We start from the raw sequence: 24006 nt of genomic DNA on the forward strand, positions 1-24006 counted from the left end.
GACATTAGTAAGACTGATTGGCAAACATAAAGTGCCACACAACCAAAGGAAGTCCAGAATTTATGTTTAGGGTTGAGACTTGAACCATTAAAGAATGAAGGGCCCAAAAAGGGCCAGAATAAGTATTTTCCTGATGTCCTGATGACAATTTGAGATCTTTTTGAAATTATACCGCAAGGTGCCATAAAATAAGAGGAATATGGACAGACAGATGGACTAACAAGGTGACTGCAATATAGCCCCCAAGCCAGTTGAAGAATACTAGAAGTTTCATTTATGTAAGACCACATGGGACAAATCTTTGATATTATGATCATATCAGTGAACGGGCAAGATTTCTCAGTTTTTTAGAGGGAATGCTTAGATATTTGGTATATTGCTTTTGCATGAGGACTTGTACCATGTTTCCTCCTTTCAGGGCCCTCGCTCATCTACTTCCTGTTTACCAATTGCCTCAGTGTCTACCTTTCCCAGGTTGAGTGGAGGTATTCTTAGTCCAAAGTAGCGTGTAACCTCTTGTTTGATTTTTAGTTGTGGATATCTGGTAAAATTAAGGAAATGTTTAAATGGAATTTAAAGTTGTTTTAATAGTTTCATTCTGTATCAGAATCTTATTCTATATCAATCATTTATTCACAATCCAAACTCTTAACTGTATTAAACTTGAATGTTGTGTCCATAAGTGCCCCAATTGTTCAGGGTTGACCTTTGCGGTTGTATCAAGTTGCACCCTGCAAAGTATTTTATTTTAGCCATGCTTGCATAGATACATTCTACATTTTGACACTGCTTTACCATGACAAGTTAAAAGATCAATTTCAAATTTTGTTCCAATCTGTTGATATTTTGGTGAGTTATGGCCCTTCCATTTAAAAAACTTTTTTCGTCATTGTTGCAGATGAAAATTTGATATTTGGGATATTGCTTGACCATGACAAGATACAGATTAAGTTCCAATTTTGTTTCGGTCCTTGGACTTAGATAATTAATGCAGAATCAGTTTACCACATTTTCCATGTTAACAAATGCATGACATTTGCATTCTGTTCTCTTCAAACGATCTTCTGGTAGGGAATTTTGTGTTGCCATGCAACACTCACAGAATATTTGTTTATCTACATATAGCATATTTTTACTTACCTATAGTCCTTTCTACATACAAAAATTTTGGAGAAAACCATGTACATTCATATCCTATTTAAATAAACCAAATTTAAATACCATAACTCTTACTTAGTGCAAATTTCATGTACAATCTACTGGTATATAATTGTTATCTCAAATAATAGAAAGTAGTGATTTTTTTCATAAATTTCTCTCTTTAAAAACGAAACCTTCCATGTTCATTTAAAGAAGTAGAAATGTTTCACTCCAGCACACACACACACACACACACACACTGCATTTTGTAAAATAAGAGCTGGTTATCTTACATTATAAAAATATGGCGTTAATGGAACATTAAGTGATACCCTGCCAAGTAATGGTGAAAAAAAAGGAGATGACAAAATGTTCAAAATAGCTTATCTCAAAACAGTATTTTGGATTTTGCTTAAAATTTAACTTAACCTGTATTTCGTAGTACTAAATAACTCTGCAAAGTTTCAAAAAAGTCAAAAATCTGTTTTCAAGTTAACTGAAATCCATAGGGGGGACTGACAGACAAATAAATGGTTGTTCCCTAATGATTTTCACTTTTTCTCTCCCCTTTCAAGATAATTTGCTGTTTACAGATGATCAGGGTAACCTCAAAATATATTATAAAGAACTATCAGTAGCCAAGTATAGTTAAGAGCGATTTAATAAAATCGTCAAGTGTACAATCACAAACAAAAATGAAAAATTAATAATAATGAAATAAACAATGTCAATGAATGAGTATCCCACATAAATGTCAGAACTGTATACAAATTAATGGATTTGTGATGTCCCACATGAATGTTGAAGTTTCCCACAGATCTAAGGTTGTGTTTGAGCAGTGGTTGTCTCCCCTGATTTTCCAATTGACAGCATCTGAAATCAGATCCAGTAGAACTTTGGTTCACAATTCTAAAAACAATTTTAACACAATAAATACCATATGTGCCTAACACAAATTATCTATAGGCTGCCCAAAAACAAACATTTTTTTGTTACAAATTTCTTTTTCTTCTGTAGAAACATTTTCAACCATTTACCTTCTAGACTATTTTCTTTTTAGAATAAAGTTTTTTTTTAATTTTGTCACTTTATATGTATTTTTGATATTTTTGCAAGTTCACTGAAGGTATATTTTTTACATTACAAAAAATACAATTTGTTTTTGATAATGTATATTTAAATACATTTTTGCAAGACCTCTGAAAAATAAATTTTCTGGTCTTAGCATCTACCATAAGCTTATAAAATTTATACATATGTACTTTTGTTTGGTTACCTACTACATATTTATAGTAAGTATTGTGACAGTATTTTGTTTGTGGGATTTCAATTTTCATGGGAAGGCCAAAATTAATTTTGGTTCCCAACAAAAAGGAGATTTCCTTTGTTGTGTATACTGAAAATATTAAAACCACAAAGTCAAGAATTCATGCACTTGTGTTTCTTCCCTAATCCATGAAAATAAGTATCCAAGAATTAAAATGCTTTCGCAGTAATCCAAAAGGGTTGGGCAAAACTTACAGAATTCCACAATTGTCTTCCCAGAAAGCCAGTAGCTACTGAAGATAGTTTTTGTTTAGCACCATATTTACATCGTATATAACCATACAGGTTCGCTCCATTCATTGTTGTGCCAACAAGAACTATCATCTGTAAAGAAATATATTTGTGAAATTAAGTATTACAATTACACAAGTCATTCAGATGAAGACCATTACACAAGAAGCCTTACCATCTAACTTTTTGCCAACGTCATAGGATGTCAGAATATGTAAGCATGTACTCAGAAGTGTGTAATCCAACAAGTGATAGTTTTACTTTATAGTGCACAAGAAAAATAACATCTTTTCAGATAAGAAAGCATATGTTCAGTGCCCATATGGAAATAAACCTATGTTTTTATACCTTAAAAATCCCAATGCTCATACCTAAGGAACAATCATATTGAATTCTGTCCTGTAGTTGTCTGACCCATACATGTTTGTTCTATTTAGAACAACAGTGGCAATGTTTTCTCAAGGACCAAAAATACCAACAATTAATTTGTGCAGGATACTCTATGAAACAAACATACTAACTTTCATTGAACTCTGTCCAGTAGTTTCCGTGAAAATGATTTTTTAAAGTAATGTCAAGAGAGGGCAATATTGTTAAGCAACAGCGGCCATGTTTCATTATGGATAAAAAATTCCAATTTCAAATCAAGGCATAATACCCTAGGGAACATTCATTACATATCTGGTTCCAGTTGGTCCAGTAGTATCAGAGGAGATTTTTAAAATTTATAACATCAAAAATGTTAGCAACAGAGGCCATATTTGTCTATGGATTACAAATCAAATTTCAATTCAAGGCAGTATACCCTAAGGAACGTACATACCAAATTTGGTTCTAGTTGGTCTAGTAGTGTCAGAGGAGATTTTGGAAAGTTTATATAACATCAAAAATGGTAAAAAAAATGTCCATTAATTTTACCAAAGCAAAAAATATGTAGATCTCATCATGCTACACACTTTTACCTAGTCAGAATCAGGCTAAACCTAAAAGTTTTGGAAATACAAATGTACATGCAGAACACAGGGGTCTTACTCCTATGTTCTATTTTAAGTATCAGTATCCATGTTTGTCTACCAATCAATAATACCCGCATTATTTCTAGGCATAATACCCTAAGGAAAATTCATACCAAGTCTGATTTGGTTCTAATTGGTCAAGTAGTGTCAGAGGAGAACGGTTTGGAAAAGTTGGTAATGACGACGGATGCCAAGTGATGACAATAGCTCACATCAAAAATCAAATGAAAACAAATGTATTCCAAACTTTTATTAAAACCTTACTTTTTTTTATGCTATGGAAAAAAATATATGTTTCTGTGTAAATACCAAATATGATTTTTATTGACTTTTTTATGAATTTACTTGTTAGTCTTAAACATATATTTTCAATGAAGATGTGAAAAAAAAATGTTTTTCAGGTGTTTTTCAAAACATAAATTGTATGTTGCAATTTTCCATATGTAACACACAAATTACTTTAAATTTCACTCAACAAAAGCATGCATTATTGCTGCCAACTTTAACAAAGAGACAATAGTTAAATATACATTTAACAAGACCAGCAACATGTAACATGGATCAGCACTACTGTCATATGTTTTTCAACAAAATAAGTTCAATAGGAAAAAAATTACTGAGCAAAGTTTGAATAATTTTGGTTCAATACTTTTTTGAGTTACTGTTTAACTGAGAAGATATTGTCTACAACATAAGAAGACAAAACTAAATTCAACATGCTAAAAAGGAAGAAATTAAATCTGATTGGTCTTACTTCTGTACAGGTATCAAAATAACTATGTTTACATGATAAATAGTTCAAATATGCAAAATCAAAATTTGGCATAACTACCATATAGCTGGAAATTTTCACAAGGTGTAGGAATTCATGAAAATAAAAGCTCTCCAAATTGACGTCCAGATATTGTACACATAATGTCCATTTCTTTAAATGTGAAGACGCAAAAAAAGTATAGACCACGGAAATTTGACATTCATATATAAAGAGTAAATTGTGAAATTTGGCATCCACGAAAATTACACTCTATAAGGTATAACATGCATAGACTGTTCAATTATGATTTTCTTTGACCAAAAAAATATGAACACTTACCAACCATGCAAATCTCAACCGTAATAATGTTGAAAATATCAAAAATATCCAAATGGCTTCACATGCAACTAATGACAACCAAAATATTCTTGCTTCCATAGCTGTTACTTTTCTTTTCTGTGCTCCCTGAAAATATTCTAAGGTTTAGTTGATATTTTTAAAATTATTGCTGAACAATTTCTAACTTTTAAACATACAGATGTATATCATGATTTTTCTTCTTTAAATCTTTAGATTGTATGGGTAATAAAACAACACATTTCTTCACTATAATTCCTAAATATGCACTTGACTTGGCTTAGCATTTAGTTCAGTGTTTGTAGTTTACTGACTCCCCCTTTTTTACATATTTGCATACACAGTTAAACTACCAATGGAAATATAAAAGCTATATTCCCATGACCTATACATGTATATACTGATATATAAAAGTTATCAGTGTTTCAGTAAAAATGTTTCCTTTTTGGTGTGATGTAGAATAGGTTATATGTATACTGTTTTTTTCATAAATCTTTTGGTTTTATATACCTGTAGAATGTATGGGAGAATTCAAAATTAAGGGGGATAACTCTGTAAATGATACTGGTCTCACTAACCACTTCCGTGTCAAATGGCCACCCCCATATGTAGTACCAAAAACACATTGAACCTAGATCTATGCATCGCAAGTGCATTATTTGTGTCTAGTCTGATCAAAAGTAGTCAAAATTAAGCTGAGAATGTGTACTTTAAAATCATATTTGTAATTTACTACAAAAGTGTATGAATATTGTTTACCTGTGTGAGTAATTTTCCTCCATGCTGTCAGTTAGCAGAAAAGGTAAAAATGTGGATTTTCACAATCATTTATTCATGTAAATTTGGTGAAGAATTCCTAAAATCATCGTACCATTAGCATAATAATTTTGAAAGTCTTATTTTCCAAGCTACACAATGGTATGTAACTTTAAAATGTCATTTGTTCTGGGAATTCACAGTGAAACTTTAAAAATTACTTTTTTTAACATGTAAAGTAATGGAAACATAAGAAGTAGTTAGTGGGACCACTGATATACAATAGAAACTATTGGATTTTCAATGTGAATAATTTCTCAAGACCAGATATATTGGAATAAATAAATTATACACTTTTTTGTGTTGAATCATATAAACTCATACAGCAATTTGAGTGTAAGTGTTTGTAAGAATCAGGCAAAGTGGGAAAAATCAGAAACATGCATGTCAAAACCCCTACAATCTTACAATTTAATGCCACTGAAGGATACTTTCTCTACTTAAAAAGACCATTATTTGATCTCAGTATCACTGACTTTGCTCAGAAATATTTCAATAGAATGTTAGAAAAAATGAGGCTTTTGACAGTTATCTGCCCTTGAAATGTTCATTTTCAGTGTATTTCAATGAAATATAACTTAATGCACCAACATGATATGGAAAATATTGTCTTTTTTCCTTGATTCTGATGTTACAGTCAGATTACAGTATCAAAATGATGGATTTTTCCATACCATGTTTCATCCACTGCCTGGTTCTTAAAGAGACTGAACTTAATAACAAAATTCAAATGTGTTGCCTTTTTTTGAAGTGTATCACATAATACAGAATTTCCATGATTCTTACAAAGACTGCTTCTTAATACCATTTCCTTAGTCATCAATTTGAATCTACATGTGATACCTTTGCTTCCTTGAAATTAATATGGAAAAAATACAAACCTTTCTTGCTTCATACACCCAATGACTTTTCCCTTCATCATCTACATAATTCCACCATCTTAATCCAACTAATAAACGTCCTGCAAATATAATAAAAAGATGATAATGCTCTACCTACATTTCTTATTAAGTCATGCACATGAAATTTATTTCAGACTGGAAAAGAAGTGAACAAGAGTTTTCAGCTGCAGAAACTAAAAAGCACACTGTATGCTAGAACACAATTCCAATCCATCCATGTCAACATGGGGAAATAAAATGCTTTGTGGAGCACAGCTATATACCCCATAGAAGTAGAACCCGAAATGGATGGGGCAAATATGGATGCAAAATTCAAGCTTGATACAACTGAAAAATCTGAAATTCATAAAAATGAAAAGGGAAAGTTCATTAACAAAAAGAGACAATTCAACAAAGTTTCATGAAAATAGGTGCAACCACTGTAGAGGGGCCTGATGCGTTATTTTCGTTCTTCGTGATCGGCACATTTTCACTATCAAGATCCATTTTTCTACAGATTTATTTTTCGTGATTTGTGATGAAAGCATTGTTCATGAATCATTTCATTGGAGTTTTAATGTCGTTTTTCGTGATTGAGACATATATTTCGTTATTGTGATTTTTTTTTCATTACGGTAATAAAGAGTTCCATTGATATGTTTTTATTGGCTTAAAAAGTTGAAGTGGCACAAATTCAACACATAAACAAGTAATGAGCCAGTAATGTATTTGATTGTAGCTAAATTGAATCAATCTACAACACAAACAACCAGCTTCTGAATCTCTATTATCAAGATTGATTGAGGATACTCTTTTTATATTTTCGTGATCCGTGATCATGGAAATTTATTTTCTGTGAATCGTGATGAGACACCCCCATCAGGCCCCTCACTGTAAGTTCTACAAATATTATAGTCTTTAAAACTGCATAACTCCCCCCATTTTTTTTAAAAAATTAGTAAAATCCCAGAACTTTAAATAGTAATATCACAAATTTTCAAAAAATTGATAGGAAGATTTCATCAAGATAAAGAAACAATTTTCCAAAGTTTCATTGAAGACTGCTCACATATTTTTGAGTTACAGTCCAAAAACAGATAATCATCCCATTTAATCTAATAAAGTCCCATAACTCAAAAGCAAAAAATTCGAAATTTATGAAATCAAAGTGAGTTCACATCATTAAAAAAAGAAAAACAATTCACCAAAGTTTCACAAAAATTGGAAGCAGTATTTTTTACTTCTTTGCAAGGTGTGAACAACAGACAGACAGACGGACGGACACTGTTGTATATAATAAATCTTAAAAAACAGGCGTATAAATAATTATATATCACATTACATATGTAGTTCTTAAGAATTTAAGACATAAGCAGATTCCATAAAAAGTTGTTTATCATCTAAGCCAAACTACTGGCTGAATGGTAGAAAAAAAGCATATGTATAACACACCTTTACTTATGGTCATTCATATAATAAATTAAGCATCCATATACACGTGTATAAACATGATCCCCACAAAAGCAACTGAAAATCATTTCCTGTTTTGAAATATTCATACATTTTACCTGTAATGTTTTTCACTGTCCAGAAATCCATTGATAACATCAGGACAATTATCACAAAACTTGTAACAAAGCTATTTACAAAAATATCACACATAAAGTATATAATAATGGCTGCTGATCGGAAGAACAGATGGAAAAACACTGCTACAGGATGTCTGAAAAGGAAAAGAAAAAGTCATGAACTTAGGCATACCCCTACTTGTAAAGAAGTTGATGTCATAAAGCAACCAAAAATCACTTATAACCAATGCCCCATCAATATGAAGCCATACATCAAATTTTAATTAAATCTATTTGGAAATTTAGACAGACAGAATGTTGGAAGGACAAGGTGATTCCAATATACATGTATCACCCACTCATTGAGTGGGGTATAACAAATAAATTTGCTCTATAATGAATTATCTTATTCTAATATAAACCATATATTTGGCTTATTTTTACATCAATTTTCACCTACGAAATTTGATAACAGTCATGCAAGTAGCTACTTGTACCACAATTCTGAAGGTTCCCTAATATACCAAACAAAAAAAATCATGTCTCGGAAGTAACAAAAAAAAGTGACTGTCCCTACAGAAACAAATTAGCATTTCCTTAAACCAAACAAATAAAAATATATATAGTTAAAGATTACATTTCAGTAAAAATAACTTCATCTTTCCTGATAGTTTTACATTGTAAGTCTTTTCTAATTTTTTTTCTAATTAAATAACTTATTTAATTAGAAAAAATATTTAAAATCCGCTCTGTTTTATTTAAATTATAACATAACAAAATATGTCAGTTATGTTTTCACGCAAAATCTCCTGCAATTTTATGATGTATTGCAGATTTCCCACAATAAGGTTTGAATAGGTTAACAGGTATGAATAAGTCAATATGATCTGCAATATTAAAAGTACTAAAAGTATTGGAAAAGTTAGATGTTCATGTTTGTGTTTCATTTTCTTTTTTTTGAAATGTTGACATACTGTCTGCATGTGGCATTTGCTTAAGTCACAGGTTGTGTGTAAAATACAAGAGTGGAGTACTTTTTCAAGAATCTGTACTAATTAATCACACCCACTGAAACTAAAATAATATTTTGCTAGAGCTGCCCTAAGTATTAAAATGAAGCTTAAAGTACAGGGTTTGACACTAACTAATTTTGTAGAGGTACATGTAAAACAGGTAGTCCCCAAACAGTAATGATGGTTCTCTTCTTAAATCTTACGAAAAATAAGGCAAAATTTAGATAGTCCACAGGTCTACCATGAAAAATTTTCAAGCAGCCCTCTCCAAAATACAGGTGCCACAGGACTAGTGTTAGTGTCAATCCCTGAAGTATGGTGAAGCTCATGGTGTTTGTTTATTTAGTTATACACTGTAGGCAATGCCTACTCCATATCATGCACACAAGACTGGTTTATCTCATTTTTACTGTTACTTCCTCTGTATGGATTAGTAGTGCACTGAATAGATGTACCGACTGTTTATTAACAATATGGAATGCTTTGATGCTTTTTAAAGATGGTTTAATTTTGTGGAATACTTTTCTCAAATAAAATTCCCCTCACTTGAACTTTTCCCTTCTGTCCAATTCCTCCTCCTCTCCGAAGTTCAAAGGTACTTCGTCGTCTTTACTCATATTGTCAACTAAATAAAGTCAACACAGAGGGAAATTATAGAGCAGTTTGAGTATTTTTTCACAAAAACATTTGACAACACATCGCCATTCGGAATTTAAGAAGTGTATTCCGAAAGCGTATCCGGTTCTCGGAATTTAGTTTTAACCCCGAAGAGTACCGAAATGCGCGGGAATGTCTACTTTCATTTTAAAAGCGGGTGTTGGATTTTTGTCTTTTGGGGTTTTGTCTGAGATTGTCTACCAACTGTACAAAAGAATTTACAGGCAAAAGGGAAATGAAAATACAAATCAACCGTCAACCGAGGTATTATTTTTCCCGGACAAGAAAGTAGCCTGTAAAGCACACTTTACTGCCGATTATGGCTGTGAAAATGCATATTGTCAGTTTTCACACACAGAGAACTCTCTCAGCAAGCTTTTTACATATTTAATATCAGCAAGAACTTCCTTAGATGTTTGTGTATTTGTGATAACATGTAGTGACTTGGCTGATTTACTGGTGAAAGCACACAAAAAAGGAGTGAAAGTTAGGGTAGTCACAGACCAAGAACAAGTCGATGTATCTGGCTCTCAGATATGGAAACTAAGGAAAGAAGGTGAGATTTGTGCTATCCAAACATTCCACAAGAAACATATGGTAGCAAACAGTAATTAGTAATGCAGAGAGTCCCTTGGATGAAGTAAAAGCCAAAGATTTACTGATTGATTATGATTTAACAGCCTTTGGGTGATATTTCATGCATTTCAGGACAAGCAAAATGACAAATGAAACATACCCTGCTTTGTACTAGTAAAACATGCTGAATAGGATCTTTATTGTCAGTGATTTTGTTACCCTTTTATTGCATCGGAATATCGACAGTTACCCTTGAGACTTTTCCCAAAATGTTGAAAAAGTATTTATCTCAAAGGGAGAAAAAGTCCCAATTGTCAAGCTTAATTTTTCAAAAATTAGATAAGGAAGCCAGTGAAATGTTTCTCGAGATGTTATTTCTCGGCTCCTCTGGGGAATTTTTCTTTTTTTTTTTTGCAAGTCGTACATGTAACCCAATGAATACTGGGAGTATGTATTTGTCAGTTTGGTATCGGTTTTCAGTTCTAGATTGGCATATGACATGTTTTTGTCTGCCATACCATGTATCACAATATAGCAGAAATCTCCCAAAAATAAAGGGTTGAGGCTGCTTTTAAAACAATGAACAAAATTACTGATTGTACGACCTAACAAAAGCAGCAGTCCTCAAATAGACATGCCAACAGAACAGATTATCCTGACTCTGAGCCACCTAGTCACCTCTGCATTCCCTTAAATATGGCATGCTTGGCAGAGAAACAGTGACTATTACATTTAGATATAAATTCTTGTGTGACTCAGCCAGGCAGGGATCAAACCTATGATCTCCTGCACTCAAGGCGAGCATGAACACACTAAAAACAAAGTGTGCAGCACAAAAGAACAAAAAAAGTATGCATAGAAAAATGATAATATAAAACCCACTATATGCTAAAACCAGGAATTTTTTGGAAATTTGATGTGGTCTTGGTATAATGGATCTGTGGACCTACTTGCTATATTTACACTCAGTTACAGCACCACTCCCTCAATGTTTATTGTGAAATGTCGAAACGAAAGAGATTTTGCTTAGTTTTATTTTATCTACTAGTATTAAAATTTATGGAGCTAATTTCTTATTCATTTTCTTTTTATGTATGATTTACAGAATCATCATTATTGTAATACATGTAAGTACAAATGTATGTCATGATGATGAATAGTTAAGCTTATAATATGGAGTCATTTTCTCTGCCCTATAACTAGATTTATGCTTCATTATTTTCAGGTATACCTGTCAGAATAGATACTTCATCATTTTACATGCACCATAAATTTGCCATCATAGACAGACAAGTGTTAATCAATGGATCATTCAATTGGACTAGAACAGCCATCACAGGAAACACAGAAAATATTCTTATTTCAAATAACCAAAACATTGTTGTCCATTTTTTGAATGAATTTGAAAAACTTTGGTTGGAGTATGATCCTATGAAGAAATAATTGAATTACTTGTTGTATTAAATATATTTTTTAATTTTGTATTTGTTACATTTGTATTTTTAGCCCCATGAAATTAAGAGGATCTCTAGATCCAAGACTATAGTTACTTTTTGTAGCCTTTTTAAAAAGTTGTAAATTGGTCTAATATACAAATGTATGGATTAAGAGCCCTTTGTTTATTATACTCTAGTCAACAAAGTTGCAGAGAGTGTAGTGCTTTTGATGTATCTGTCAGTCTGTCCAACCAGAATGCACTGTTGAAATATCGTTCCCCAATCACCCAAATTATTTTATTTGCATTATCAATTTTGAAAGTCTCCAACTTTAAATTGGCTCCTCCTGTGGAGGTTCTTTCATTGGTAATTATTTTATGCTTGTTAAGCAAGGTGTCTGTTTTTACATTGAACTTCAACCTCTTTTTAGTTAAGTTTTATAATATAGTGTGTATTTTGGCATCTGCATTTGCTTGAAGCCTAGAGAAAAGGGCTGTGTTAGGACCCAGTCAAACTACTTCAACCATAGACTTGTTTTTAAACTTTAATTACAGGTCTATGGTCCAAGCCTGCCTAAGTCAGGAACATGTAGCTTTTTATTGATTTTGTGTGATTTTGAATTTCAATTTTTTTTAATGCTAACTAACGAAACAGTTGTTTAAAGTTGGCAAGTAACCTTTTGATTTTCTGTTATGTACTTCTCTGTCCAAAAATCAAGCAAAATTTGTATAAAGTGTGGCACACGAGGAAAAAATGCAGAGATTTGATTACATGTATACCTCATACCCTCCAGAAGTAACCATCAAAGTGTTTGTAAACTTTGCCTTTTTAAGATATTGATAGGTCAAATTTAGTAATAATGATGGAAAAATTATCCAGAAATTTTTTCCCTATATAATTAGTAAAAATATCAATGTCACAGATGCTTCAGGATGAATTAAAGTAACTTTTTGATTGTTTTGTAGATGTTTAGAATATATTTTAGTCCTACTTACATGGTACATTGTACTTAAGTAGCACCCACGATAAGAATAATGCAAAATGTGATTCATGGTTGTAAAGCCTTTATATTTTTAGCTCACCTGACCAAAGGCCAGGTGAGCTATTGCCATCACTTGGCGTCCGTTGTCGTCGTTGTCCATCGTCATCGTTAACAATTATACAAAACTCTTCTCCTCTGAAACTACTGAACTAATTAGAACCAAACTTGGTATGAATGTTCCTTGGGGTATCCTGCATAGAACTGATGTGGGAATTTTTGATTCGTCAAAAACATGGCAGACATTACTAAAAATAGAACAGTGGTCAGACAGTAGTTTTTCACATATATCTCCTAAACCATTAGGTTTAGCTGAATTCTTTCAATAGCTGAAATGATCCATATTATTAGGACTACAAAAGTCTTCAGAAAGCGTTCAGCATGATGAGATCTATCTCTGGTCAAATTTTGGTTTTAATCCGTTAAGCCATGTTGGAGTTAATGCCCTTTTTCAAGGATTTTTGCTATTTTTAATGTGATTTCTTTCAAAAATCTTCTCCTCTGACACTACTTGACCAATTGAAACCAGACTTGGTATGAATGTTCCTTGGGGTACCTTGCATAGAACTGATGTGTGGGGATTTTTGATTTGTCGAAAAACATGACCACCGTTACTAAAAATAGAATATAGGGGTCAGACAGTAGTTTTTCACATATATCTCCAAAACCGTTAGGTTTATCCAAATTCTTTCAATAGCTGAGATGATCCATATTATTAGGACTAAAAAAGTCTTCAGAAACCTTGTAAGAATTAATGCCCTTGAAAAGAGAAAAATGACTTTTTTTAATAGTTTTCAGTCAATATCTTGAAAACTTGATAGATTAAAAGAAACTTTCAATTGTTGAAAAGATCTTGTGATAAGTCCTACCAAAGACTTCTTGAGTCAAAATTGTTGGACAACTTCTTGTTTAATTTATTGCCTTTGAAAGGCAAAATTCAACAAGGTGAACGATTCAGGCTCCTTGGAGTCTCTTGTTTATCTTTGATATTTTGTTTCAAATGTTTTAGTAAACAGAAATTAACGTGACTTTTCACATAACCCTTGTTCTTATGATATGAAAAATATAATATAGAATGTACTGTAGAATTCTAAACTAAGGGAGATAACTCTGTAAATGACACTAAAATACAATAGAAACAGTTTGATTTTCAATTTGGATTATCTCTTAACCGCAGACGGGAGAAATGAATAATTATGCATTTCATCATATAGACGTTTAAAGCAATTTAATAATAAAATTAAAAATGTGTAGCCTTTTTTTTAGGGTGTATCACACATCCCAGAATTTGCTTATTCTTACAAAGACTACTACTTAAAACCTTTCATTCTTGTTATAAATCATCAAATAGTCATCAAATTTTTAAAGGAGCTTTATTGTCTATTTCTTCCAGTTACCATATGTATGTTGAAACTGGTTATCATATCCCGATTTGAAAGTAAATGGTATAAAGTGATCCTGATGTCCGTTCGTCTGTTTGTCCATCTGCACCTTTTCGTAACTGTTTTCTCTACCACTATTTATTACAGCCACATGACATTTTAATAGAAGCTTTGTACGAGTCAGTAACGTGAGATTCAATTGCAAACTTGCACAACGAGATCTAACTGTTTTGACGATGTTTTTTTTTTTAATATTTTGAACATATGGTTAGAATACATTTCTCTGAAACTTCATTTCATATAGTTACTTGTTAATTTATGTAGGCGGTATTCGATTTCAGACTCAAGCAACGTCAACATACCTTTTGACATTTTTTTATTTCACCATATGCATATGGCTTCTAGGTGGGTATTATGGTAAACTTAGGGGAGCTTTAATTTTCTGGTTTACATGTCGGATTCTACCTCGATTCATTAAGCTATACGCTTAAGAGTTAATATTCCTTATGGTCGCCGTGATTCAAACCGGTCGAATCAATTAAATTTGATATCCCAAATGTACATTAATTTCTTTAAAAGTGACAATTAAACCAGAGACATATACTAGTTCGTATTATATGTCCCAGATTAATACCATGCCAACTCAAACGTTACCCCCTATTATATTCAAACATCGGTCGTTATCTGACCATTTATTAGTCTAGTGGTCAAGCAGTTAAATGTGCGTTACTACTAGTGGTCAAGGTTATTAGACTTCCCAATTTAAACTGAGATATTCATTATAATCATAACAGAACTGATTTAATTTCGTACCAATATCAGCTATTGAAATTTTGAACAATGTATGACCTTGTTTGTGAACCTTGCTCAGAACTTCCATAATTATTTCGAGCATAGGATTTATTTTGACTTCAATTGTTTGGTCCGTGAAATTTGAACAGCTGAAACAAATTTCATTAAAATGCAATCTTGGTTTCAGTTAAAAAAAAAAACTCAATTTGAGATATTCAATGAATCAAGACCGATAGATGCCTGAACGAACTTTTATACAAATTATGAACTTATTACTTTTAGAATATTTGTCGTGGTTTTTTGTAAAGTAGGATTTTTGATTTGAAACGATTAGTATGAACTAAACATGACTACAACAAATTCGTTTTACGTCCTTGAGGTTTGTTTTGTTTGTTTATATAGGTTTTTTAGGGTTTTCTTTCTTTGTTTCTATGTTTTGCTTTTTATGACCAACCTAAATATCCAAAACATTTCTTTTTATCTTGTAAAGGTCACAGTAGTTTTACTTGAAGTCCAAGCGATTGTAGCAATATGGAGTTTGAATGTTCAAATCATTGTGTTGATTTAATATGAAGTATTTGATGGTGATATTTTTTGTTCCATTAGATTCATCAAGGAATTGCAGAGCAGTAAATAGCGATATATCCGATTTTATTTGAAAAAAAATGAGTTGAAGCGAGACACCCCCAAAACCTGGATCACCCTTTTTCGTCGTTATATACTAGTGGGGCTGCATATTTGATAGTAGTAGCTACCCCCTGTTCGTGGTAATATACAGTGGGGCTGCATATTTGATAGTGGGAGCAAGCCCTGTGATGTAATTAGTGCATATTCAAACAGCTATGCAAACACAAAGTTAAATATGAAATAGATTTTTTACGGATTCTCATGCATAAATGAGTACAGCCTTACCCTCACTTTTCCTTTCCTCGTTTGTCTACCCCAGACTTGACTTCTTATGAGCAACTCGGCGAGTGTTTCTAGAAAAGCAGAGGACGCTTACCCTACCGGTGCACCTGGTCCATGCTCCCAGTTTTTTGGTGGAGTCTGAGTTGCTCATTTGCTTTTGTTACTTTGTATGTATGATTTTAGTTACTTGTTGTGTATGTCTGTTTTCCATGCCTGGTCTTCGCCCCTGGATTACATTCTTTCGATTACCGCTATAAAGATCGCTCTTATGAGGCTGACTTCATGGCTGGTCTGATCCAAAAGAAGGAATGCCGTTTAGCTAGATCCTTTCAAAGGTACTTGGGGTCGGGATTTATATTTATTTGTCAAAAAAAAAACCTGGCCCAAGTACCTGTGGATCCTTTAATCTCAGTTTCCGCTGTATATATGACGTATTATCGTTACACAATCCTAGTTTCGGGATTTTATACATCGCATCTACCCCAGAGAACTTGAGATAAAGGATATTGCAGACAATGTAGTCAGCCCCATATCTTGACCTACACTTAGAGATCGATGATAAAAGAAAAGTTTTGACCAAACTATACGACAACCGCGATGACTTTTTATTCCGTATTGTCAACTTTCCTTTCATTCGTGGCAACATCCCTTCAGCGCCTGCGTATGGAGTTTTCATATTTCAACTCAAATATTATGGCAGAGATCGCCATAACTAGGCAGACTTTTTGTATCGCACTAGATTTTATAATTAGGTTTCTTGGATAGGGTTATGTTGCTGCAAGATTGAAGTCATCACTACAGTAGTTTAATGGTTGTCATCATTAAATCGTGGATCGTTACGGTGTATCCATCTGCATTATGAGAACGGATTTGTTCGACGTGTCATACTTTTCCTTTCCTCTTTCGTCTACCATGGACTTGGCTGTTTATGAGCAACTCGGTGGGTGTTTCTACAAAAGTACAAGACGCTTACCCTTCCGGTGCACCTAGTCCATGCTCCCAGTTTTTTGTTTTTGTTTTTGTTTTTGTTTTTGTTTTTTTTTTTTTGTGGAGTTCGAGTTGCTCATTTACTTTTGTTACTTTGTATGTATTATTTTGGTTATTTCGTGTTGTGTACTTTGTTGTGTATGTCCGTTTTCCATGTCTGGTCTTTGTTCCTGGATTACATTCTTTGGATTTTTGCTAGAATTTTGGTTTCCTTGATTTCTCCTCCATTAGTCAAAAGCTTTCTTTGTAATAAATTATGATTTATGTTTAACTCGTCAAATTACGTATCATACATATAGATCAAGTCCTTTAATACTAGTTTGTAATACATGATTGTTGTAGCCGAATTGACCAATGCAGGATTAGGAATGAGCGGATTCAACTGTGTACAAAAGACACTGTCATATGTCCTGGAATTGGTAATCATACAGTTTGTTTCAAAAGAACCGATATAGCTGAAAGGTTTTGTATTTTCAGATTTTTTAGCAATCATTGCAATTGCTGTAATTTTTATTAAATGTGCAACGCTATATGAAATATGACAAAACGAATGGAATTATAGAGTTACCAGAAAACACATGCAAAATAGATAAACATTTTATTTGTATTTGGTAACGAATATTTAATATTTCAGCGAGACAACAGATATCAGAGGTTAATCAAACGTGAAAGATAGTATGTGGTGACCATCTGAATACGTTGACAATTACTTTGTCATGCACCCTTGGATTAAATCTTCCTGCGTGCCATTTGTGCTTTTGGTACTAGTCTATTCTAGACTTGTGACGACAGAAGCCACCATATGCTGTGCACCGGATCAGTGGGAAGGTCAAATGTATTTGGACTTTCAACAAGTGTTTATTGACAAAAACACACTGTATGTGTACGATAATGGGAGTGTCAATGTAGCTTATGATTTTACTAATTCCAGGACATATTACAGTATCATTGGTACACAGCTGAGTCCTCTCGTACCTAATCCTGTATCGATCAACTCGACTACTATCATTGATTACAAACAGGTAAAATTGTTTTGAAGTTTATCATTGATTTACGTACAAAAAATGTACTATTTAAAGGACGATTTATACTATTCAAAATTACATGTTAAAAATTATCGTTACTCTAAGGGGCTGCGTTTTTTTATATATAATTTCGTTATTTTTTTTTTTTAGAAAAAGTGAGAAAAACTATTCAATATTTTATTTTTATCAGCCATGGACAGAAAAATAGTATCAACCTAAAAGCTAATGCAAAAATATTTTGCGCCATTTTTTTTCTCACCCAATAAAAAATCTCCCTAGCCCCATCCGTCCCCGAGAAGAAAATAGTCCACGACTTGTACGTAAACACCTTTCCAAGTTTCCATATAGGAATTTTCTCTGAATGTGGTCTTGGTCTGTTTTCTCATCTATACAAATAGTGTCAGTCAAGAGTGCTTTTGTACAAAATTACGTACTTTTTGTTCAAGACGAAATAAGTGCTTAATTGTTGCCTAGTGCATTGTGGAATGAGGATATAGAAAATTGTTGTTTCACATGCTTATTCGTTCATGTGAGTGTATATTTACTCCAGCCTTTCTTTTTTTACAGTTTTTACATATGTATTGCATTTGAAAATTGCAAGAATAGTGTTACAATTCTCTTAATGATTTCAGAACATTCAGTATTCTATAAATGGCCGTGGGGAATGTGAGAAATCTACAGTTGACCAGAATATGACGAAGCAATGTATTCGAGGTATATACGTAGATCATGCATTTTTACTTCTTGTTACGTTTATTTTAGCATAATAGGCGTTAACTCGGACTTAATTTTCAAACCGGCAATACGCGGAGATGTCAGGCCTCACAAACTTTATAACTATTGTTGATATAGGTGCCATTTTACTGCCATGAACCAGTATTTGTTAAACTTTTCTTGCTATTTATGATCTAACATTGTTTTAGTATGATTGATTGATTGATTGTTGGGGTTTAACGTCCGAGCAGCAATATTTTAGCTTTATTCAGGCGATGAACATGAAATGGATGATAAAATGAACATGGAATGATGCTGTAATGAAAAATTGGATGAGACACAAGGTTAATAGGGTCAGCAAATTTTGATAGCCACTAGAAATAGGGAGAGGTGGATAGGGTCGAGCAATTTAGCCTCCTGCGGAGGAGTCAACGGTTCCTACTCCGACATAATACCACAGAAGGGTTCTTTTACGTCCGAGAAACGTGGCATCTTTCCCAACACGTGGCACCACTATTGTTTGCGGTCAGGTTTTCCGTATTATGGCCTGACGACCCTAGCATGTTACATGCCAGGGGCACCCCAGTCCACCACCTGGGGCACACACTCAGTTGCTCTGTGGGCAGAGCGCCCTAGCCCCCGGTCAGGGTTCTGAGCACTATTTAGTCGCATTTTACAACAAGCATAGTGCTGCTTCAGGCCTATTCTTATAACACCCGGACCAGCACGGGACTGTTTTATTGTTTTAGTACAAGAACTTTTTATCCATTCAGAAAAGGAACCTGTTATCGTTAACTTTAATGTTATAATCATTTGCACTGTTTGGAATTTATAAATGTGTAACGATCATTACCACAACATAGAGGTTAGCACTACGACTGCCCAGGCTATAACTGATAACATCTGCTTAAGTGCCAATCGGTGTGTACGTTTGTCCTTTATAGATAATGGTATACTGCAAAGAAGAAGTCGAGTCGGAGAGAAGGTGGAAGCTGATACGTATATTTTGTCTTTGAATGAAAACTTTAGTAATGTGAGAGCGACAGTTCAAAGAGGTTTGTTATAATAGAAATTAAAAAGTATCTTTGAAAAAGAATCATGTCGCAGAATGTCTCTTGAAAAGATTTTATTTTTAAATATTTCTCTACAAAATATGTAGTTTTACATACTGACTCAAAATTGACCCGCTAAAGGTTAAGTTATTGGTTCTCAATTGCAAGATACTGTGAGCCTTACTGGTATTTTTATCCATTGCAGTTGTTGGTGGATTCCGGGTTGTTAATAATTTTTTTTTTTTTTTTAACGAATCGGCTTTTTCTGTTCGCCTGTTTCCATGCATTCGAACTTCGAATACCGTTTCCTTTTAATTTACTTAACCTCATTTTCATTTACAATTGAAGCATTGATTGATAAAAATATGATATTCTTTGCAGGAACTTGTTTGCCAATTCACATGGTTTACTATATAGGATCCCAAAACCCTGATAGTGGGTCGGTTTTCACACTGGACATACTCAGTATAAAACCGGAAATAATAAATCCGTCCCTCTTTATTCCGCCATCGTCATGTCAGCATGTTACATCATACAAAGAGAAACGTGTAAGTTCTAACATATTTATAAAACTATATCCAGAGGCAGTTCCGGACCAAGTTTGTTAGTTTTGTGTAAAATCTGGACAAAATGAGCACACAACATAGTTTGGACTTTTAAATTTCAAGATCGGACACCCGCTGCCCCCTATATCATCATTGTCTGGAGGTTACAGACCACCAATTCAACCAATGAGCATTTGGAACGTACGCAAAAATAGTCCTACGCAGAAATTACCCCTGTTCCTCATAGTGCTGTGAAAAAAGTTCTCATCTTATTTAAAAAATTTAAACAGTTTCTGAAAGGAAAAACATTTCTGTACATTTTATAGGTGCATTTTGCTTCTTGTGATGTGAAGCCTAATCTCAATAATGATTTTTAAATATACCCCTATCTTGTGAAAACACTGGGATTTCCCATGCTATTTATAGACCCTTCACTTCCGGTGACCAGTACTGCACTGCAAGTCTGCTAACCCCACATGCCATTCTGAGGATTGTGAGCTGACATATGTAGAATCATGCTGATATATAGTCCTCTGCAGGTTAAAGTTAAGGTAAAGTCCAGAGAAGCCATTGAATATTGTGAAATTAGCATAGAAGCCTATGGAAAGTGGAATTAGTGGTTTTTAGCCTGGATCCGCCGATGTAGCTGACACAGTTCTAACACTCAATTAAACAGAAGCGGAAACGGCTTTTTTATTGCACTATTCGAGACAAACCTTATCATTCACGTATTTTTATTTGTATTAATACAGATTCAAAACTTAAAACTTATACTCCAAAAACACACTTTTGGCAATCCAAACGAAAACTTAAGGAATTTTACATGTTTGGTTTCATTCCTTTATCCATGCATTCTGCATTTCCGACAATTACGACATCAGTCTCTCTGGTATAGGTACCTATTATAACATCCAATAGTATCCTGCGTGAAATACTTTCCACCGAAAAAAAAATAACATCAAATTTAATCCGGGGATATTATATATAGTTTTTTTTCCATGACAGTTAAATTGTTTCCATACTCAACCTTATGATGATTAAACACACAAGTGTCTGAAAGGGTTTCCTTTAGGGGAACTATAAAAAAATGTGGGGCTTGGTTTGTTGTTGGGTAAAAAGAGTTCACAGTGTTAAAGGTGTTAACGATTTTGGATAGTTTTTGATATGACATGTTATCCAGCATGCTTTTATATATTAATTTTCATCCAGGATGTTTTCAGATATTAATAGGTATCCTGAATGATATTTCATAGGATGTTTTACACGTAGTTTTTCATCCAGGATATTATTTAATTGATAAATATTATCCATTTTACCAAGAGAATGAATTCTGTTCATTCTTCATATGTGAATTATATTCAGGATATTATTTAATAGTATGTAATAATTCCCTGTGTACAATTATGAATTATGTTCACTATTTTCTGGATATTATTTAATACTGTAGTATGAAATAAATTTCCTGTGTACAATTAGGAAAAGTCTAGCTTTTAATAGGTGTGGCAAATTTTTCATAGTGAAATAATATCCTCCGGAACAAAATATTCTGAAATAATTTCCTCAGGATAAGGGTGCACTATACAGTTACATTTAGGCGCACTGTTTCGCACACCAAGTTTCCCCGGCCAAATGTTGTAAAACTTAATATTAAAAGTTGAAATTTGGTGGTTATATTGTTTAAATGTAGTAAAGCAATTTATACATTGACAGATGTAATATATATAATGGTAAACAGGTGTAATTGAAAGGAAGAATGGTACCCGGAACGTTTCAGTCCCCTGCCGTATTAGGTTCTCTCCTCAGCATCAGATGGCTGATTTTCAAAATACTTTGTTTCGCACGAACTTTTGGAATTAAAATTGTGAGAGAATGAATCGAAAAGGGTCTTATTATTTTTACCCTTTTTCCAACTACTCCATGCATGCTTTCATCCTGTGGTAGTGTCTAAGTGCCTGATATTTTATAAAACATAGCAATTGGCTGTTAGTTTTGGAAAGGCACCCCTGACTTGTACTAAAACTCAGTAATATTTTTTTCAGTATGTTACCATGGCTACTGGATTTTATAACAATAATCACTAAATTACTTATAAATGACTTGAACCTCCACACACCAAGGATTTCAAAAATATGCACTTTTTTATGACAAAACACCAGAAATTTCTGCGCGGACTGCTTCAAAACAGCTTTATTTCAACAAAATGAAACCAAATATTCAGAAATGACCTAACTGTATTGTACTACCTAAGATTTCATCCGGATACTGTCATATGATCGGTATTTTACCACGTGGTTTACGAACTACTTTCTAAGAGCACAAGCACGAACTTTTTTTTTAAAATTCAACTAATATAATGTCTAGTGCCTGTGCTGGGGGTTGACTGAGGTGTAAAGAAGGCTGGGAAAGGATCCATAACTCTGTGGAGAATGTTTAGACATTTAGATTTTGGTTTATATCGACTTTCAGGTCAGATTTGCGCTGCACAGATTTGGCTTTATGCCTAGAGTTTTTACTCGGAAGTCATGTGACTTCTGAATCTTAAAACTATGTGACTTCTGAATCTTAAAACTATCTGATGTCATTCAAAAGTACTTCCGGTTGATAACAGCCTTAATTAAATGTACGTCCACGTGCACCGCGAAAGAGATCTGGTGGATGAATATTAAAATGTATCAAATTGATTATTTCGTATAAATACATTGCCGTTTGTACAGTTTACGATTGAAAATATATTTTACATGATTGATTGTCAAAGAAGAAATCTAATACATATATAGAAATTTGAGCTATATTCAATTAATGTCTATGATATCCATATATGGATTCCGCGTGATTGGCTACGTTTAAAACTAAGAATGGGTTGTCAAGATTACAAATTGAGAAAGAAATGAAACGAAAAAAAAATGGAATTTAAATTGAAATGTTGAAACATCAGTATTGTGTGGGTGTGCCGTTCTAGTAGTTGGATATACAAAAAGAACAAATTACCATCAGACAATTACCACATGACATGACTTACGTACATATATTTATATAAACCGCCTTAGTACGCAAGTTCACCGGATTATTTACTATGAGTTGTCGTTCATGTCATAGGGGGGTAACACACGTTTGATATACGCGCATCTTTTGTATTACATTGTGCGTATATAAAAAAAATTACCAAAACGTATATTTTAGCAATATACGCGTATGTTACCCCGCAAATGACACGGATTACAGATTCGTATGAGTTCAAGTGCAAAGAACCTTTTTCTTATCCTGTTGCTGTCTTGTAGTTAAAATTATTATATATTCCCAATAAAATCGAATTTGTGATCATAATATTACTAATGAGTGTATTTCTTCGCAGACTCCACCAGACAAACTCCAATCCATGCTTGGCCAAGTTTTCCACAGAAGAATGTTGTATGGATAATACGGGCATAATTAATCACGTCGGTCAGATACTTGAGAGTATCTTTCGAGTTAAGATGCTTGTTTGATGAACTCTGACGAATTACTATAACAAATTGAATGTTTATTCTATCAGCAAGATGGCCAGAAAGATGTTTACACAATGCATGATGCTGATAAGCAATGAATTAATAAAATATGGTGCTTGTTTTCTTTAAGATCACAATGTCCTATAAAGTAATTAGGGTTCAAGCCTGGAGTTTAATTGATTTTATTATCACAACAGTATATACGTAAATTTGGCATGAAATTCGAAATTGACACATGGATATTGGCAAAAGAAACAGTACCATACCACATGTACTCGTGAACACTTCCTTTTTTTCAGGATTCG

The 24006-nt window shown here is 33.2% G+C and overlaps 3 protein-coding genes across 3 annotated transcripts; 2 read left to right on the forward strand and 1 right to left on the reverse strand.

Annotated features, from left to right (window-relative positions):
- Window positions 1-1783: 1783 nt before the first annotated feature.
- Window positions 1784-9825, reverse strand: LOC148619674 (Golgi apparatus membrane protein TVP23 homolog B-like). Its single transcript, XM_088579834.1, has 6 exons — window positions 9649-9825; window positions 8090-8244; window positions 6522-6601; window positions 4807-4932; window positions 2662-2790; window positions 1784-2013 (listed from the first exon to the last, which is right to left on the reverse strand). Exons 1-6 carry the CDS (start codon window positions 9717-9719, stop codon window positions 1960-1962), a joined length of 615 nt encoding a protein of 204 aa, XP_088435960.1. The 5' UTR covers window positions 9720-9825; the 3' UTR covers window positions 1784-1959.
- A 38-nt stretch (window positions 9826-9863) lies between these two features.
- On the forward strand, window positions 9864-11815 carry LOC148619675 (uncharacterized). The gene is made up of 2 exons (XM_088579835.1): window positions 9864-10315; window positions 11561-11815. Exons 1-2 carry the CDS (start codon window positions 9892-9894, stop codon window positions 11776-11778), a joined length of 642 nt encoding a protein of 213 aa, XP_088435961.1. The 5' UTR covers window positions 9864-9891; the 3' UTR covers window positions 11779-11815.
- Window positions 11816-17520: 5705 nt separating this feature from the next.
- On the forward strand, window positions 17521-23830 carry LOC148619676 (ependymin-related protein 1-like). Its single transcript, XM_088579837.1, has 5 exons — window positions 17521-17902; window positions 18538-18619; window positions 19564-19674; window positions 20053-20219; window positions 23569-23830. Exons 1-5 carry the CDS (start codon window positions 17597-17599, stop codon window positions 23632-23634), a joined length of 732 nt encoding a protein of 243 aa, XP_088435963.1. The 5' UTR covers window positions 17521-17596; the 3' UTR covers window positions 23635-23830.
- Window positions 23831-24006: the final 176 nt, after the last annotated feature.

The sequence above is a fragment of the Perna viridis genome, chromosome 4 (assembly GCF_037379345.1).
Source record: "Perna viridis isolate PV_CMFRI_1.1 ecotype Kerala chromosome 4, ASM3737934v1, whole genome shotgun sequence".
NCBI classification, from domain to species: Eukaryota; Metazoa; Mollusca; class Bivalvia; order Mytilida; family Mytilidae; genus Perna; species Perna viridis.

Coding starts and splice junctions, on each gene's coding strand:
- LOC148619674 (XM_088579834.1), bottom strand. CDS start 9,719: ATGAGTAAAGACGACGAAGTACCTTTGAACTTCGGAGAGGAGGAGGAA. Junction 2,791..4,806: donor GGTTGAGATTTGCATGGTTG/GTAAGTGTTCAT, acceptor ATTTCTTTACAG/ATGATAGTTCTTGTTGGCAC. Junction 2,014..2,661: donor GAAGACAATTGTGGAATTCT/GTAAGTTTTGCC, acceptor ATCTGATTTCAG/ATGCTGTCAATTGGAAAATC.
- LOC148619675 (XM_088579835.1), top strand. CDS start 9,892: ATGTCTACTTTCATTTTAAAAGCGGGTGTTGGATTTTTGTCTTTTGGG. Junction 10,316..11,560: donor ATGGAAACTAAGGAAAGAAG/GTGAGATTTGTG, acceptor CATTATTTTCAG/GTATACCTGTCAGAATAGAT.
- LOC148619676 (XM_088579837.1), top strand. CDS start 17,597: ATGCACCCTTGGATTAAATCTTCCTGCGTGCCATTTGTGCTTTTGGTA. Junction 17,903..18,537: donor CTATCATTGATTACAAACAG/GTAAAATTGTTT, acceptor TAATGATTTCAG/AACATTCAGTATTCTATAAA. Junction 18,620..19,563: donor GACGAAGCAATGTATTCGAG/GTATATACGTAG, acceptor TGTCCTTTATAG/ATAATGGTATACTGCAAAGA.